At 47.6% G+C, this 15,906-nt stretch overlaps 2 protein-coding genes across 2 annotated transcripts; one reads left to right on the forward strand and one right to left on the reverse strand.

The window, feature by feature from the left end:
• Window positions 1-1,547: 1,547 nt before the first annotated feature.
• On the forward strand, window positions 1,548-8,527 carry farsb (phenylalanyl-tRNA synthetase subunit beta). Its single transcript, XM_067246191.1, has 17 exons — window positions 1,548-1,685; window positions 2,251-2,306; window positions 2,435-2,589; window positions 2,738-2,810; window positions 3,110-3,225; window positions 3,653-3,803; window positions 3,892-4,000; window positions 4,094-4,164; window positions 4,258-4,319; window positions 4,542-4,593; window positions 4,699-4,760; window positions 4,923-5,127; window positions 5,226-5,306; window positions 5,407-5,499; window positions 5,689-5,806; window positions 5,902-6,054; window positions 8,184-8,527. The coding sequence occupies exons 1-17, from the start codon at window positions 1,628-1,630 to the stop codon at window positions 8,333-8,335; spliced, it is 1,767 nt and encodes a 588-aa protein (XP_067102292.1). The 5' UTR covers window positions 1,548-1,627; the 3' UTR covers window positions 8,336-8,527.
• A 547-nt stretch (window positions 8,528-9,074) lies between these two features.
• sgpp2 (sphingosine-1-phosphate phosphatase 2) lies at window positions 9,075-15,884 on the reverse strand. The gene is made up of 5 exons (XM_067246192.1): window positions 15,564-15,884; window positions 14,944-15,108; window positions 11,811-11,990; window positions 10,171-10,260; window positions 9,075-9,805 (listed from the first exon to the last, which is right to left on the reverse strand). The coding sequence occupies exons 1-5, from the start codon at window positions 15,801-15,803 to the stop codon at window positions 9,260-9,262; spliced, it is 1,221 nt and encodes a 406-aa protein (XP_067102293.1). The 5' UTR covers window positions 15,804-15,884; the 3' UTR covers window positions 9,075-9,259.
• Between the last annotated feature and the right edge of the window lie 22 nt (window positions 15,885-15,906).

Raw genomic sequence — 15,906 nt, forward strand, 5'->3', positions numbered from 1 at the left:
GAATCACCTTGCATGTGTTTGTCTGTGTGTCTGTGGTTCTATTACAGTATCGAGAACCAGGCACTATAGGAAGTCAGCTGTCTTCTTCATGTCCTGGACGTGCAGTGCTACGTGTGACACTGTTTAGATGAGCTGTTTACATTCACCTGGACATATTGGTGCCTGGGTTCCTTGAACTCACATATACCGTTTTTTTCTGATGGCTAAAGCACTATCTATCTAAACTATTAGTATTGGTATTGAATTGGGTAAGCTGGTATGTAAACAACATTTAAGCATTTTCGAAACGTGTTAATTGACTGAACATTCTGTGAAAACAACATGAATTGTGTTACTGGCATGGTCCACAACAGATGTTGTGCTGATTGTGTTTAGAGTTTTGAAAACAGTGCTTAGGCTTATTTCTGTTGTCCACAAAACTAACTGTCTACCTACAGTACAGTGTCTGGTAGACAGTTTTACATACAGGCTATGAAATCGAAACCGTTTTTTTTTTTTTTATACAGATAAAATCTCTTTTAAACAGAGAACATTTCAAATCTCATTGTAGTCTAATGTAGTGTGGGACTGGGTGGTTTAACTGAAGAGGAAGGAGAGACACAAATGAGAGGAAACAAAAGAGTATCCTAGTACTACAGTAAAATGAATATGAGATCACAGTTGTTGCAATGCGACCATTGACCATGGATGGCAGTGGTCAAGCAGAATCCACTCGTCTTGTCCTTTCCATTCTCTTCTCCTCAGGCAAAGAGCCAGCTGCTGCCACACTGAACTCTACCAAGCAATGTCACTTCAAATCCAATCAAATCGTATTTGTACATCTGTTTTTATCAGCAGTATAAGACCAATATCCAAGCTGCAACTTCAAACCAGATCAAACAACAAAAGTATGGTCACACTCCTCACTGGTTAAACACCACACAGACACAGACACACACACACACACACACACACACACACACACACACACACACACACACACACACACACACACACACAGAGACACAGACACACACACACACACTCACACATATACACACACACATATACACACACACACACGCACATACACAACACCCCACAGCCAGAATAAGTTCGCTAGGGACTACTGAAGGGTTAATTTAAATGTGAGTAGGGATGAGGTCAACTGTCATGACATTTTCTGAGCTAGCTCTGATTGGTTAACTACAGATGGGGATAACAGTCCCATTTTCTGTCATTACTGCACCATCTTGTGGTATAAACCCGTCCAGTAATACAGTAAAGCAGACCTAGTCTAAAGTAGCCTTGGACTCAAACCTTAATGGATGAAACAGATGTTGAGCTAAAACATGAGCCAATCAACGGTAACATTTTCAGCACCACAATATTTTTGCAAGCAAGATTATTGCCTAGGTGTTTAAATTCTAACTGGCGTAACATTCTCTGTATTTTTTTCCTAGTAAACACATTTATATATACACATGACTATATATTTAAACGTGTATAAATAATTATAAACGATGAATTATAAATAAATATAATTCACCACAGGCAAAATCTTAGACAGCTGTTCCCGGCTTGTTGGGGTCCTTACAGACGAGAAGTATTAGCGGCTAGCAGTGGACAGTCAGTAGCAACTAACATCATGCCGACTGTCAGCGTTAAAAGAGATCTTCTCTTTGAGGCTTTGGGCAGAACTTACAGTAAGTAGACATGTTTGTGCCTATTGTAATGGAAACTCAGTCTGTCTTACGGATATCTTGGTCTGTTAAGAGTGTTGAAGATAGTTAGCGACATGTGCTATCTTAGCTAGCTGGCTAGCTAATAGTATCAGTATAAACTGCTACTCGCTAGCTAGCTCACTGCATCCTGAATGCAGTTTTCTCTGTTTAGTTCATTTTAATGAAATGTTCTCATTGCTAGTATTGATTTTCTATCATTTGGCTGTACGGTGAATGAAAAGTTGCTCTGACAGCTGTCTGCGAAACTAGTCTGTAGTCTAATTTCAGGGCTATTGCATCATTTCCTTGCAGCAGCAATGCTGTAGCTAGCTAGCCTGTAATGCTAGATTAATATGAGTGATGACTACTGTCAATCACTTCACCAAGGAATTATTTTAGGAACAAGTCCCTTAAGGTTGACCCTAGATTGTATAGTATAGATGACTAGTAGTAGCCATCTTGGTTGATGATCCAATACTATTTATAAATCAATTTATTAAATAAGATGAATAGTAACAGAATACATTCTCTTTCCTTCTTTTTGTAGCTGACGAACAGTTTGATGAGCTATGTTTCGAGTTTGGTCTGGAGCTCGATGAAATTGTAAGTGTAAATTAATAAAGCTATACCTCACAGTTCAATTATCACAACTCGGTTACTTAATGCACACTTTGCACATTTGATGATTTAGTGTAGCTGGTGAGTTGCCTGAATCCCTTCTCCTCTTCCAGACCTCGGAGAAGGACATCATCAGCCGTGAGCAGGGGGACGCCAAGGCGGAGGGCGCATCGGATGTTATCCTGTACAAGATAGACGTCCCAGCTAACCGCTATGACCTGCTGTGTTTGGAAGGGCTCGTCAGAGGCCTGCAGGTGTTCATGAAAAGGTGCGTCAAAGACCAGAAGAAACAGATTAGCATTTCCCCTTGTTGTTTTGTGTTAGCCTAAAATGCTAACTAATATTATTGTGTTAAAGTTGGTCACTTTCTCATTGATGCCTGTGTGTGTGTGTTTTCCGGCTGGCCCGCCCTCCAGGATCGAAGCCCCTCGTTACAGACGTGTGAGTCCAGCCAGCGGTGAGCCCCAGAGGCTGCTCATCACAGAGGAGGTGGGTGGAGTCAGGAGCACAGCTCAGGAATGACACATCAGTCCAAAATAAACAGATTTAAAGGTGTATTCTGCTGAGGTTAACATACATTTATTAGTAGTCGTGGTAATAATAGTAGGCTCCATTATTATTAGACACTAGCTACCATTATTAGACGCTACCTAAGCATCCACATATATTTCACATTGGTTTTTGTGTCACCTTCAAAATGGTTGAATTTTAATTTAAAGAATGACAAGGGTAGATTCGTATTGCTCCGGTCTGAATCAGATGTGTTGCCCTCTCTGTTGGCCGTCCAGACTGCAGCGGTGCGCCCCCACGCCGTGGCCGCAGTGCTGCGCAACATCACCTTCACCAAGGAGCGCTACGACAGCTTCATCGAGCTGCAGGAGAAGCTGCACCAGAACGTCTGCAGGTCAGCCTTCCACACACACACACACACACACACACACACACACACACACACACACACACCCACAGCCAGAAGACGTTTGTTAGGGACTACTGAGGGATTCATTTCAATGGGAGTAGGGATGAGGTCCACTGTCAATATATTTTCTGAGCTAGCTCCGGTTGCACCAGATGACGACCCCTTATAGTTAACCCACCAGCCCCCCACCTCGAGGCTCACAGCAACTGACCTGCAACTTCAAGTGACAAGCTTCCAAAATCCACAAAACACTGTCAAGCCACCTGGACTTTGATTACGGCATTAGAAGAAGCTGTCTTCTAAGGAGCCATATTGTATGGATGTTGTGATGAATTGAGGTTCAACATAGTCTGTTCCCCGGTGTACGTGTTAACAGTTATTAAGGAGGGTTTGTTTTGGGGGGGGGGGGCAGAAAAAGGACACTGGTAGCCATCGGAACTCACGATCTTGACACCCTCTCCGGTCCCTTCACCTACACTGCCAAACCTCCTGGGCACATCCGCTTCAAACCCCTCAACCAGACCAAGGAATACACCGCCACCCAACTCATGAGTCTTTACAAGGTTAGCAGCAATTGGGTGAGCGTCTGTAAGATGACTTGTAATTGGCTTGAGAGGCTTTAAATAGTATTTTTGTTTTTGTCCCTTGCAGGCGGACAGCCACATGAAACACTACCTGCACATAATTGAAGACAAGCCTGTATACCCCGTCATCTATGACAGCAATGGCGTTGTCCTGTCTATGCCTCCCATTATCAACGGTTAGCACACCTGCCACACGTACACATGAGATGGAAGCACGCTACCTGCTTGAGAAATGTATTAACAAAACGAATATGTTCTTTCTCTTTCAGGAGACCATTCCAAAATCTCTCTAAACACAAAGAATGTTTTCATCGAGTGCACAGCAACAGATCTCACCAAGGTGAAGTTGGGGAGGGGGGGATACAACGACCATGTTTATCATTGTGTTTATTTAAAGGGACTTGTCCTAATGTTTATTCACTTTTATTCACAGGCAAAAATTGTGTTGGACATGGTTGTGACGATGTTCTCTGAATATTGCGCCGAACCGTTCACGTGAGTCAACTTTCAAAATGCAGTTTGGCTCTAAAGTTCCTGCACTGCGTTTAAACGGCCTTGAACTCAATGTGTGACTTGAAGAGGAAAAAAATCTCACTCTTGCATTCATCGCTTGCTCCCCTTCTGTCTCCTCTTCTCTCTCACACCTGCCCCTTCTGTTATCTCTGTTTTTCTCTGTCTCTCTCTCTGTCTTTGTCTCTCTGTCTCTCTCTGTCTCAGGGTGGAGGAGGCTGAGGTGGTCTATGCTGACGGCAGGGCCTGCATGTACCCGGTAAGGTCCACACTGTAGGGAACCACTTAGAACGCAGCCTTATTGACCACAGGTTTACACCGTGTGCTTTTCCGTCAAACTCATCATGCGTCGTTGGGTCTTCAGGAGCTGGCTTACAGGAAGGAAAGGATATCTGGAGATTTCATCAACCGCAAAGTGGGCATCAAGTGAGTGAAATAGGAGTGTGCAAAAGTTTGAAATATTAATATTTAAATATTACGATTGGAACACCTTGTATAACGGGGACTCTCTCTCTCCCTCTCACACTGTCTCTCTCACACTCTCTCTCTCTCTCTCTCTCTCTCTCTCCCCCCCCCCCCCCCTTCCAGTGAGACAACAGAGAGCATCGCCCAGCTGCTGACCCGGATGTGCCTGCTCTCGGAGGTCACGGGCGAGGGCGAGATCGAGGTGGAGATCCCACCCACCCGCTCCGACGTCATCCACGCGTGTGACATCATGGAGGACGCCGCCATGGCATACGGCTTCAACAACATCGTCCGCACCACGCCACGCACCTACACCGTAGCCAATCAGGTGAGAGAGGGGGGAGCCTGCGGGTGCCTGTATGTGTGTGGATTGGGATTGTGGTATTGTGCGTATTCATGTACATGGGCTTGCTCTGGTGTGTTTAGCTTCCAATCAACAAACTGACAGAGTTGCTGAGGCAGGACCTGGCTAATGCTGGATTCACCGAAGCTCTCACCTTTGCCCTGGTAAAGACCCCCACCACACACACACACACACTCTACACAGTCAGTTTCTCTTTATTTCACTCTGAAATCCGCTCCTCTCTCCATCTCCATTCTTTTGCAGTGTTCACAAGAGGACATCTCCGACAAGTTGGGGAAGAAGATCAGTGAGACCAAGGCAGCACACATCGCCAACCCCAAGACCGCTGAGTTCCAGGTGAGACACACAGCGGCTCAACTTGCCTGTCGTGTCCTTCCCCATGTGGTTGGGATGAAGTTCTACAGGGAATTCTGGAATTCCCTGTCATTCAGGGTTGTCTCCCTAGGGGGCGCGCGACAATGCCGCACGAGTCAGATGCCGGGCCTGTCGTCAACTGCGTCTCTCTCTCTCTCTCTCGTCCACCAGGTGGCGCGCACCACCCTCCTGTCAGGCCTGCTGAAGACCCTGGCTGCCAACAGGAAGATGCCTCTGCCCCTCAAGCTGTTTGAGATCTCTGATGTGGTGCTGAAAGACGAAACCAAAGGTGTGTGTGTGTGCCTCCTGTGTTCTTGCAACCCCTGCGACACTCACAAGGCCTCTGTGTCCTGACCTCTACTCCTCCTCATGCTCTTCGCCCAGACGTGGGCGCCAGGAACAACCGGCGCCTGTGTGCCGTGTACTACAACAAGAGCCCCGGGTTCGAGGTGATCCACGGGCTGCTGGACCGGGTCATGCAGCTGCTGGAGGTCCTGCCGGGCCAGGACCAGGGCTACCACATCCAGGCAGCGGACGGTGAGGACACCCACACACACACACACACACACACAGATTTCTAACAATAGTATGGCCCCCCTCGTGCTGTTAAATAGCTTTTGCCTCTGGGCTAGTTTCCCACGTAGCAGTTGAATGTCCGGAGGTCTGTCTCGTAAAGAGCTTTAGTGTTCAGGGGGCTCTGGAGGGGCACTGTGTTGGAACAGGTCCCTGCTCCCAGCCTATTGTCTCAATAAGGACACCGATGTGTCTCGACATGTCCGAGCATATACTACACACCTATTGCTGCGGTTATCTTCCAAGACGTAGATATATCGACGGTAACGTTTTGTTAGCTTGCTTTTCTAAGACAACAGGGTTTCCCTATTGAATAGACCAGCACATATTTGGGGGTGCGATACGTAAGAAACAAAATGTCCATGGAGTGGTGATGTCAGAGCTTCAGAGTCCCCCTTCTCCCTTCCTCCCCGCCCCTCCCCTCTCCCCCTTCGTCTCCTTCCCTCTCTCCAAGGTCACACCACAGTCAGGCTGGAGCTCTGGTGTCCCCTCCTCAGACACGAGCTAATCAATGGGCTTGGGTATCACAGAACAAGAGCGAGGGAGGGAGGGCTGGAGAGAGAGAGAGAGGGAAGGGGAAAGTACAAGGGAGAAGGAAAGGAAGGAAGGTGTGAGAGGGCTCGGGGAAGGAGGGTGAGAGACAGAAGGGGTGGGGGTGCAGGGAGTGTGCAGGGTCTGCAGTGAGAGGCTGCATGTGAGTCACGTCCTCTACTGCAGCAGAGAGGAAACTCGCGCTCGCACAACGGCAGACTTGGCCCGCTCCTTTGCACTCGCACACACCCGCACCCTTCTTTTCCGTAGCGCGCTCACACGGGCACTTAGGCCATGAAGTGTGCTCACACACGCACGCGCTCATTCCCAGAACACACTTATCACTCTCAAACACACTCAGGAGCCTTCACGCACCATTAGCACCATATGTCAGTGTCCTTGACCCTGACACAGGGTCATTGCTCCTAAGAGGTCACCTGTGCATCCCTGTCCCAGCACTCCCTCTGCACACACACACACACACCCACACATCCCCCAGGACATGCACACCAGGAGGGTGAAATGGCAATGTTCCCCCTGCTCCTTTCCCACCCACCCTCACTGTATCTGCCACCCAGGCTAGAGTGAGCCTGGCTGGGCAGGGGGGGGGGGGGGGGGGGGGCAGGACTGGAGCTCTGATGGAGAGTGGCTGGGAGACCCGCAGAGGGAATAGCCAAGCTGTCACTGAGAGCCTCCCCAACACACACAGACACACACCTTCTCTCTGTTTCTCAAGGGCAAATACAGAGCTAAGAGGCTGAGGGAAGAGGCTGAGGGGATTAGAGGGAGGAAGGAGCCTTTTAAGAAACAGATGCCCAGGTTTCACTTAACAACTGTGTCAAATGGGAGCTCTTCCCCAGTGCTGTTACAGACCTGCTCATATTGTCTCTGTTTACCTTTGGCTATGGAGATGTGCACAATCCCATTAGGTATTATACACACACACACACACACACAGAAGATTACTTTTTGCTTTGGGAGTCAGGTGGCTGAGCGGTTAGAGAATCGGGCTAGTAACCAGAAGGTCGCTGATTCGATTCCCGGCCATGCCACATGACGTTGTGTCCTTGGGCAAGGCACTTCACCCTACTTCCCTCGGGGGAATGTCCCTGTACTTACTGTAAGTCGCTCTGGATAAGAGCATCTGCTAAATGACTAAATGTAAATGTAAATGCTTAGTGGAAGATGCCTTCCCATGTGCGCGTGAGCAAACACACACACACACAGTAGTCTGAGAATGTTGGACGCATTTCATTTTTCATGGCAATGAGCAAAACATCTGAATGGTGTGCTTGAGTGGGAAGAGGAGATGCACTGGGAGTATAGCACATCGATATACACTGTATCTGGAGTCATGGCAACCTGGAGTCTACAGTTTCCCGTCTGTGTGCTTGTACTGTGGTTTTGTTCCTACCACGTCAGTACGGCTCGAAAGTCATCGCCATCTCTACACATCGTTTGGTCTTATCGTTCAAACATTTGGCTCTCTCAATGACGTGTATCACAGACGGCTGTCTGGCGACTCATCTAACGTGTCGTCCGTCATTGTTTTGGCCCCGCAGACTCCACCTTCTTCCCAGGACGCTGCGCCGAGATCTTTGCGTGTGGGAAGAGCATCGGACGCCTCGGGGTCCTGCACCCTGACGTCATCAACCGCTTCGAGCTCACCATGCCCTGCTCTGCCCTGGACATCGACATCGAGCCCTTCCTGTGACGTCCTCCCCGCGCCCCCCTCTAACACACACACACACACACACACACATTCAAACCTGGTCTGATGAAACTTCAGCAGTTCATGCACTCATCTAATAGTCTCAACTCATGCCCAGTCTGTGATGTCATAACCCGGCCCAGCGATCTGTCACGATATGTACCGCCATTAAACTGAATGACACATGGCCTGCGATTCATCCTTTGCAGTGCGTCATTTGGATTAGTCACTCAACTGGGTAAAGAATGATATTAAGTCCAGTGTTCAGGGGTCCTACAACTGTGTACAACTTTGTGTTTTAGGTTCAGTTTTTGGAATTTAGACGTTTTATATCAAGTTAGGATGGCTCTGAAAATACGTGATGTATTCACCCTTCCAAGTGGGTCAAATTGCAGGAAGCAGTAAATATTCAGCAAAGGGGTTTGACTGGTGGATCTGCATTCCTCAAGGCAGACTACAGGACATAGAGACATTTCCAACTGAAGACACCAAGCTGTGCTTTGGCAGGTTTACAGAATAGGGTTTATTTTGTCTATGACTGCGTCATTAAGATGTAGTTAGGAGCTGTTTTCTGTCAACAGATCGGGTTGTGGGGTGAGGCTGGCGGCGTAAGGTTAGAGGCAGAACTTTGACATGCTGTATGTGTGTAATGCTCTGTCATTCTTATGTAAAGAAGTGACAGTTTTGTAGCATGCACGCTTGCTGAAAGGTTTGTAGCTTGCAGATAAAAGTGCTCTTTTCCTTTGACACTTTTTAGTTAAAAACTTTATTTGTAAAAAAAAAAAGAAAAGGCCAGTATAAAACATCATTACAGGTATAATATAGTCCCCTTAAAAACTGTATATTCTTGTTACACAGTGATAAATATATGGTACTTTTTTATAACAAACTATCTAGAAGCTGTTTTGTAAGGTCTCTAAACTAGTGTCATAGCAACCCTAGCAGTCTAAAAACCCTATTGACCACAATGCTGTTCACCAGGCCGACCAAAGTGTAGGTGACAAATTTATACGGAACTTCGATTTCTTTTCTTCTTCTGGCTTCTCTGTCGTTAACAGCCACTCTGTACCATGAACACAGCACCCTCAAACTCCCTGTTTTCGCTGCTTGGCGTGTGACGACCAATGCAGCCACGCCCAGCGTGAAACGGGCGGTGCCCGTTGCCAGGCCAGCTAGGGTCAGGTCGGGCAGGGGTACGGGCAAAACCCCCTGGGGTTCAAAAGTCTCCCCCAGCTGCTCGTTGACCCAGTAACCCACAGAGCAGCCAGCGGCCGATCCAAAGATGGTGGTGGTGTCCCCCCGTGTGGTGCTGTAATGGTCCAGCTCGGGGTATGTGTAGCACAGGAACAGAGGCAGTGCCAACGCTATGACGGGGGAGAACGGGCTGGTGAGCTGGAGAACTTCGAAGGTTTCCCAGTATGGGTAGGTGATCAGCATCACCCCAGCAGAGATCAGGACACCACAGATCACATCCTAAACCCAGAAAGGGAGTCACACATTACCACCGGAATACCATGACGTTGCTCTGAGTATAACTAGATACTATCCACAAACAACTAAACACTACCCAATAGAAACTATCCACAGTTAACATAACCAAACGAATGAAAGAAGAATATTGAGCACTGTGTTCTCAGGACACTTCTAACCCAGTTTTCCTTCAGCCCAGACCCTGATGTCATCTCTCTGTGGAGTGGATGTCAAAATAGGTGGTGGGTTGCCCTGCTTTAGACTTCCAGCCCGCCAGCCAGACATAGCATGAATAATAAATCCGCCATGGGCTTGAATGTTTCATCCAGTTGTCTATGGAGAGCAGAGGAGAGAGAGAGGGGACTCACCAGAGCTGAGTGCATGCCGGTGTAGAGGCGGCTCAGACACACCAGTCCAGACAGCACCACTGCCACCAGCAGACCCACCTCAAACTGGAACTGGGACACACCACACACACACACACACACACACACACACACACACACACACACAAGACATTTCCTAGGATATCCTCCATTTCATCCTAAACTCAAAACATCTCTCTTTTCCTTTTTTAGACAATTAAATATCCCTACTTTTGTTTCTGGGATCAAGCCATCCATTAATCAAGCCCCTCAAGCTAAGGCCACTACATCTTCTGTGTGCCAATCCTTTATTAGACCGGTTTGATGCATGGACTGTCTCCAGGCCATCCCTCCTTTTTACTCATCTGTCCGTCCATCTCCCCTTCCCTGATCCCTCCTTTTCTATCATCCACCTATTGGTGGTTTTGTCTTCCCTCCATTTCAATGACAGTGAGAGGAGAGTGTGTGTTTATTCATTGACCCTCCCCCCCTCCCTCCCTCCCTCCCCCCCTCCATCCCTCCTTCTCTCTCTCTTTCCCTGTGTCTGTTCCTGTCTTTGCAGCTGGAAGCCTTTTCAGAGAGAGAGTTCATGAAGGGAGGCCCTCGAAATGGGCACAAAGGATCCTGGGGTGGAGGGGGGGGCGCTGTGTGATTGACTGTCCTGACCTTTGACACCCCCGCTGCTTAAAAAACCTAAAAGTCGCCCCGAGGCCTTTTCAGACCACTGTTGAAGTTTACTACAGATCTATAGGTGTTTGTTTCCATTCACAGACTCATGTCAGTGGAGTTTCTGTGGAGTGAATTAACTGTATTTGGGATGTGCCTTTTGTCTTGAAGTTGGAAATATTCAATTTGGGGTTGTGAGAAATGAGGTTGAACTGGAATGGAGTGAAAGTCTCATTTAGGAGACAACTCTGTGATTAAGTCAAATGCAGTGTTTGGGTCACTTCTTGAGTTCTCTGCTGTTGGCCCAGAGACAGAGAAAGGAAGGAGTGAGAGGGAGGAAGAGATGGGGAAGGAAAGCAAGAAAAAGACAAGGAAAGATAGAAAAAGAGAGGGAGATACAGAGAGTAAAACAGAATGAGAGAGAGGGAGATGGAAGGACGGAGAAATTGAACTAGAGAGAGAGAGTGACAGTCATTTACTCAAGACAGTCTATCAGAGGAACAAACAGCAGCTGGGTGGGTGTGGCTAATGGTGACTAATGGTGACTGATGATGACTGGCGACTCCGCCCCTCCCAGTTCATTGTCCAACTGGTGAGCTAGGACTCAAGTAAGACAGCATTGACACACCCTCCTCTATGAAGGGAAAGCCATCCTTCTCGCTGTTTTAGAAGATTTACGTGGACTGTCCTCTATGTAGTCTTAAAGTTAAAACCTCAACCTACCATTAAAACGTGTACATACATACACTGCAAGACTGTGTTATCCTACTCAACTAGAGCCCAGATAAACGGACAAAACAGAAACGTGCAGGCCTCAAACACTGGGGCAAAACCCTCCCAAGCTACGGCAACCCCACTGGCACCACAACAAGAGCCAACCAGTAAACCTGAAGCTGCGGTGGACATTTCACTGTTTCCTGGAGCGCTGGAAACGCCAGATGGTGTTTTGGAGTGCGTGAGTGTGCGTTCCCACCTACCTGCACCCTGGACGGGGCACTGAGGAGCAGGGTGAAGAAGATGGACGTGGCGGCGATGGCGTGGGTGGAGGGCAGGCCGTACTCCACGTCCACGCGGCTCTCCAGCTTCACCACGGGGGGCGACAGGGGGCGGGGCAGCTTCAGCACGTCCTTCAGGACCTGGCCGATGTACATCACCAGCTGGGGGGGGGGGGGGGGGGCAGGGGGGGGGGGGGGGGGGGGAGGAGGGATTAAACAGTGGTGAACTGACCATGCATCCTGGCGCCATGTTTTAAATATTCAAATAAGCACTGTGCAGTTAGCAGTAGACTGGAGCCCGACACAATATCGGCAAATGTCATCACACACATGATATTCCATGCCTGTATCTCTCCATCTTCTCGGCCACGTGAGCAGAGGAGAAACGAAGAGAACTTCAAAATAACAGTTCAAAGCCTGATTGTCTACTATTCTCCTGCTCTCAGGCGCACCGAGTCTCCTCTAAATAAGTCATTATGGTCCACACCAAAACCGTTCCCCCCGCGAGACTGGGGCTGCTAGAACAGCCTGCATGTAGTTACACAGTAACACAAGCTACGAACCAGGCTGCTCTGCTGAATCTGTCTCCAATTGGAAGTCTGGAGCGAATCTGTGACACACACTATCTTTCTCACAGCCACATACAGTACTCAATCACTCTTCCTCTGTTGCAGAGTCACAGCCACACACACACTACAGACCTGAGCAGTTATGGAATTTGTCATGTGTGTGTGCAGAGACAGTGTCTGGGTCATTCTAATAGAGCCATCTCCATAGGGATCCACAGGGGCAGACGTCGCAGACAGGGATTTATTTAGAGCTTGGACCTGTATATTTTATGCGTCTTTAATGGCTGTCGTTGCAAGGGAGTAGAGGGGAGGTATTTTTCAACGGGGAGGCCATGCTGTTAAAATAAGGATAGTAATGTAGATGGAGAGAGAGAGAGAGGGAGAGGGAGAGAGAGAGAGAGAGAGAGAGAGAGAGAGAGAGAGAGAGAGAGAGAGGGAGAGGGAGACAGAGAAAGAGAGAGTTATTTCTGTTGTCATGGACATAGTGTGGGATTGGGTAATGGGTGAGTGTTACCATGGCAAACGAGAGATAAAATTGTTCTCTGATTTTTATCCTCATAGTGAGCATAGCAACCCGAGATGATCAAATAGAATCAGAAAGAAAGAGATAAAGACAGTGAGATGTGTGTGCATGTACTTTACATGAATATATACTGTAAGAGAAAGAGAGAGAGAAAGAGATAAAAAGAGAGAAAGAGAGAGAGAAAGAGAGAAACAGAAAGAAAAGAGCCTTGTGTCTCTTTCATAACCAGCATGTTACGTTGGCTTTAGTTTCTCTTTCTTTTTTTGATCACATGTACTGAAGTTGGTTCAGCCTTCCTTTACTTTAATGATGTCAATCGTTGACAACCGCAATATTAGCTTATCCTGCTGTTGTACATTCGGGCACTGGCACACAGACAGCAACAAGGCGGAAATGAAGGAAATCTTTATACGAGATGAAGGAAGGTTTATAGGCGATATTGCTGGCTTAGCCCAGGACACAGTGAATGGCCATGGAGAGAGAAACTTCCCATGAATGCGTGTATTGATCGAGCCCAGAATGTGTTTGGACTTTGGTCTGTCAACAAATATAGTGTGGGGGAGGGTGTTTGTGTATGTATCTCGTCATGTCTAATAAGTGTGTCATTCAGCTCGTACAGCATTTTTGGTTTGTCAAATGTAATTCAAAGGTTAACTGTTTAATTAGGCTGTTGACTTAACAGTGTGTTTTCGTTACTCAGAAGAAAAATTGGCTAACTCAATTCTTACATTCAGTGAGTGCTCCAGTCTAGAGGTTGTTATCGCCTGTATTTTAGGACAGTATTAAAGGGAAGTGTATGTGTTTGTTTGTATGTGAGTCAGAGGGAGAGAAAGCTTCTGTGTTTGTGAGTGGCTCAGTGTGTGTGTGTGTGTGTGTGTGTAAAGGCATGGTGTGAACTCTAGATAACTTCATCTCCACAATAGGGAACAGGGCTTTAGAAGTGCAATGCAATTTACCCCGGGGCCAGACAGGCCAAATGGGCCTATGGAGGGGACAACCTCAAAGCAATGAGGAGGTCAATAAACCAGCCTGGCGAGACTTGGAAGTGCAGAATGGACAACTGAGCTTGTAATGTCTAACTCAGAGTAATTACAGCCTGCCTCTGGCCACTGTGAGTGTGTGTGTGGGTGTGTGTGTGTGTGTGTGTGTGTGGGTGTGAGTGTGTGTGAGTGGGTGTGTGTGTGTGGGTGTGAGTGTGTGTGTGTGTGTGTGGGTGTGTGGAAGAGAGCCAGTGTTGAATCATACAAGTGTCTGAAGACCCCCTGAGGGCCATAATAAGGAGTTCAGTCAGAGGACACATGCCACGCACTGGAGGAGAGGACAGGCATGCAGGGCACACAAACACACTGACACTGTGTGTGTGTGTTTGTAATTTCGTCAAAATGCAGTTGTCAAAATTCTAAGTGTGTGCCGTGCACCTGGGCTACCATTCACTGGACCGATGTAGAACCTGGATGTGTGAGCTTGTCAAGTCCTCTTTCCAATCATGAGACCGGACCCCTTGAAAACTAAACTTCTAAGTGTTCAGGCTTGACCCCCTCGTGTTCCCTCCTCCTATTTGGGGCTCCGGTCAGCCTGGCTGGGCCTGGATCTCATGGTCTGGGAGGGTTGTGTTAGAGACAGGTCACCCAGGGCAGAGGGGGTGGGGGGTGGGTGTGTTCAGGGCAGGATGAAAGAATGTGTGGGTCTAACGAGGAGAGGGGGAGGGGGGTGGGGGGACTCCATTGTCACACAGACAGTGACGTGACGTGGAGGTTGTGTTCTACAGAGGTGGCTGTCTGTGACCTCCCGCACGCACGCACACACACACGATCAACAAAACACGTATTCGTTTGAGCACGCACACACAGTGGCACACACTCAAACACCAAACACATTCTGATACACACACACACTTCAGTGTTGCAGGTAATGCAATTTGATCATTGCCGCCGGAGACTGTGCTAATCCCCACTAAGGAAGTTTAGAAGGCCTCTTTATCTAACAGGATGCACTGGGACTAGCTGAGAAGCCTGTGACTTACAGCCCACATGTTGACAAGGCGTCGGCACAGGAAGGGGTCCAGGTTCCAGTGGAGGCAGGGCAAGAAGGTGATGTAGAAGATTTCATGTCCTAGACTCGCCGAAACCAGGAAGAGGATATGGAGCAACCAGTTCCGGACCTCGTATCCCTGCTGCAGGACCTGGGCCTGTGGTGTGTACAGTAACACAATGATGACCCATGGTATACAGTAACACAATAATGACCCATGGTTAGGGTGACTAACAGTAACACAGTAAAATACCTTCATTAGAGGCGGAGTCGACTGTCTATGATTAATTATATTTAGCTTTTCTAGGCTATAGAGTGACAATTGTTCTATTGTGGCATTCCTAAAGTCTGCAGTGTTGCTTTGTCTAGGAATGAGTTTCAAGTTTTGAAGATTCTGATCTGCATTCTCAGAATCAAGCAAGCTCATTGAGTTGGCCTCTAATACAAGCTGCCTTTTTTGCTTTTGCCTAATGACAAATGTGAAACGACATTAAAATGAATGTAAAGGCGGAGACACCTGATCTGCCTTCAGACATGACACCCAACAAGAAAAGCCAGTTGTTGTCTACTTTGTCATATTCTGTCACTCATTTCTAGCAGAACGTCACTTACATTAGAGGTAAATTCATTTTTCTCGAATTCGTCATTTGAATTATTGTCCAATTTTTCTTTGGTTATAACAGAGTGTCCATTGAGCCTTCTGCAACGCTTTCGCACGTGTATCTCTGTATCATCCGTGTCTTGAAGTGGGTTATCCGTCTTTGGGTGAGCTTCGACGAGGAACAAACCGCATCTTCTCTGGAACTTTGCGACAAGTTCGGAATCATACAAGTATGCGACAATTTCACACATGGTAACTTAACTAAACTAGGTGTTTCAGAATAACATACTATAGTCTAGGTCTCGTTTATGACAGTTGTCTGCCCAGCGCCATCCCACTGAAGTAAAAAGCGCC

This window comes from Osmerus mordax, chromosome 11 (assembly GCF_038355195.1).
Source record: "Osmerus mordax isolate fOsmMor3 chromosome 11, fOsmMor3.pri, whole genome shotgun sequence".
Classification (NCBI taxonomy): domain Eukaryota; kingdom Metazoa; phylum Chordata; class Actinopteri; order Osmeriformes; family Osmeridae; genus Osmerus; species Osmerus mordax.

Bases quoted from the DNA above. Each gene is read 5' to 3' on its own strand.
- farsb (XM_067246191.1), top strand. From the start codon at position 1,628: ATGCCGACTGTCAGCGTTAAAAGAGATCTTCTCTTTGAGGCTTTGGGC. The intron at 5,307-5,406 runs GTAAAGACCCCC...ATTCTTTTGCAG, and splicing joins AAGCTCTCACCTTTGCCCTG to TGTTCACAAGAGGACATCTC. The intron at 5,807-5,901 runs GTGTGTGTGTGT...CTCTTCGCCCAG, and splicing joins GCTGAAAGACGAAACCAAAG to ACGTGGGCGCCAGGAACAAC.
- sgpp2 (XM_067246192.1), bottom strand. From the start codon at position 15,803: ATGTGTGAAATTGTCGCATACTTGTATGATTCCGAACTTGTCGCAAAG. The intron at 15,109-15,563 runs GTAAGTGACGTT...TACACACCACAG, and splicing joins AAAATGAATTTACCTCTAAT to GCCCAGGTCCTGCAGCAGGG. The intron at 11,991-14,943 runs GTAAGTCACAGG...CCCCCCCCCCAG, and splicing joins GCCTTGTCAACATGTGGGCT to CTGGTGATGTACATCGGCCA.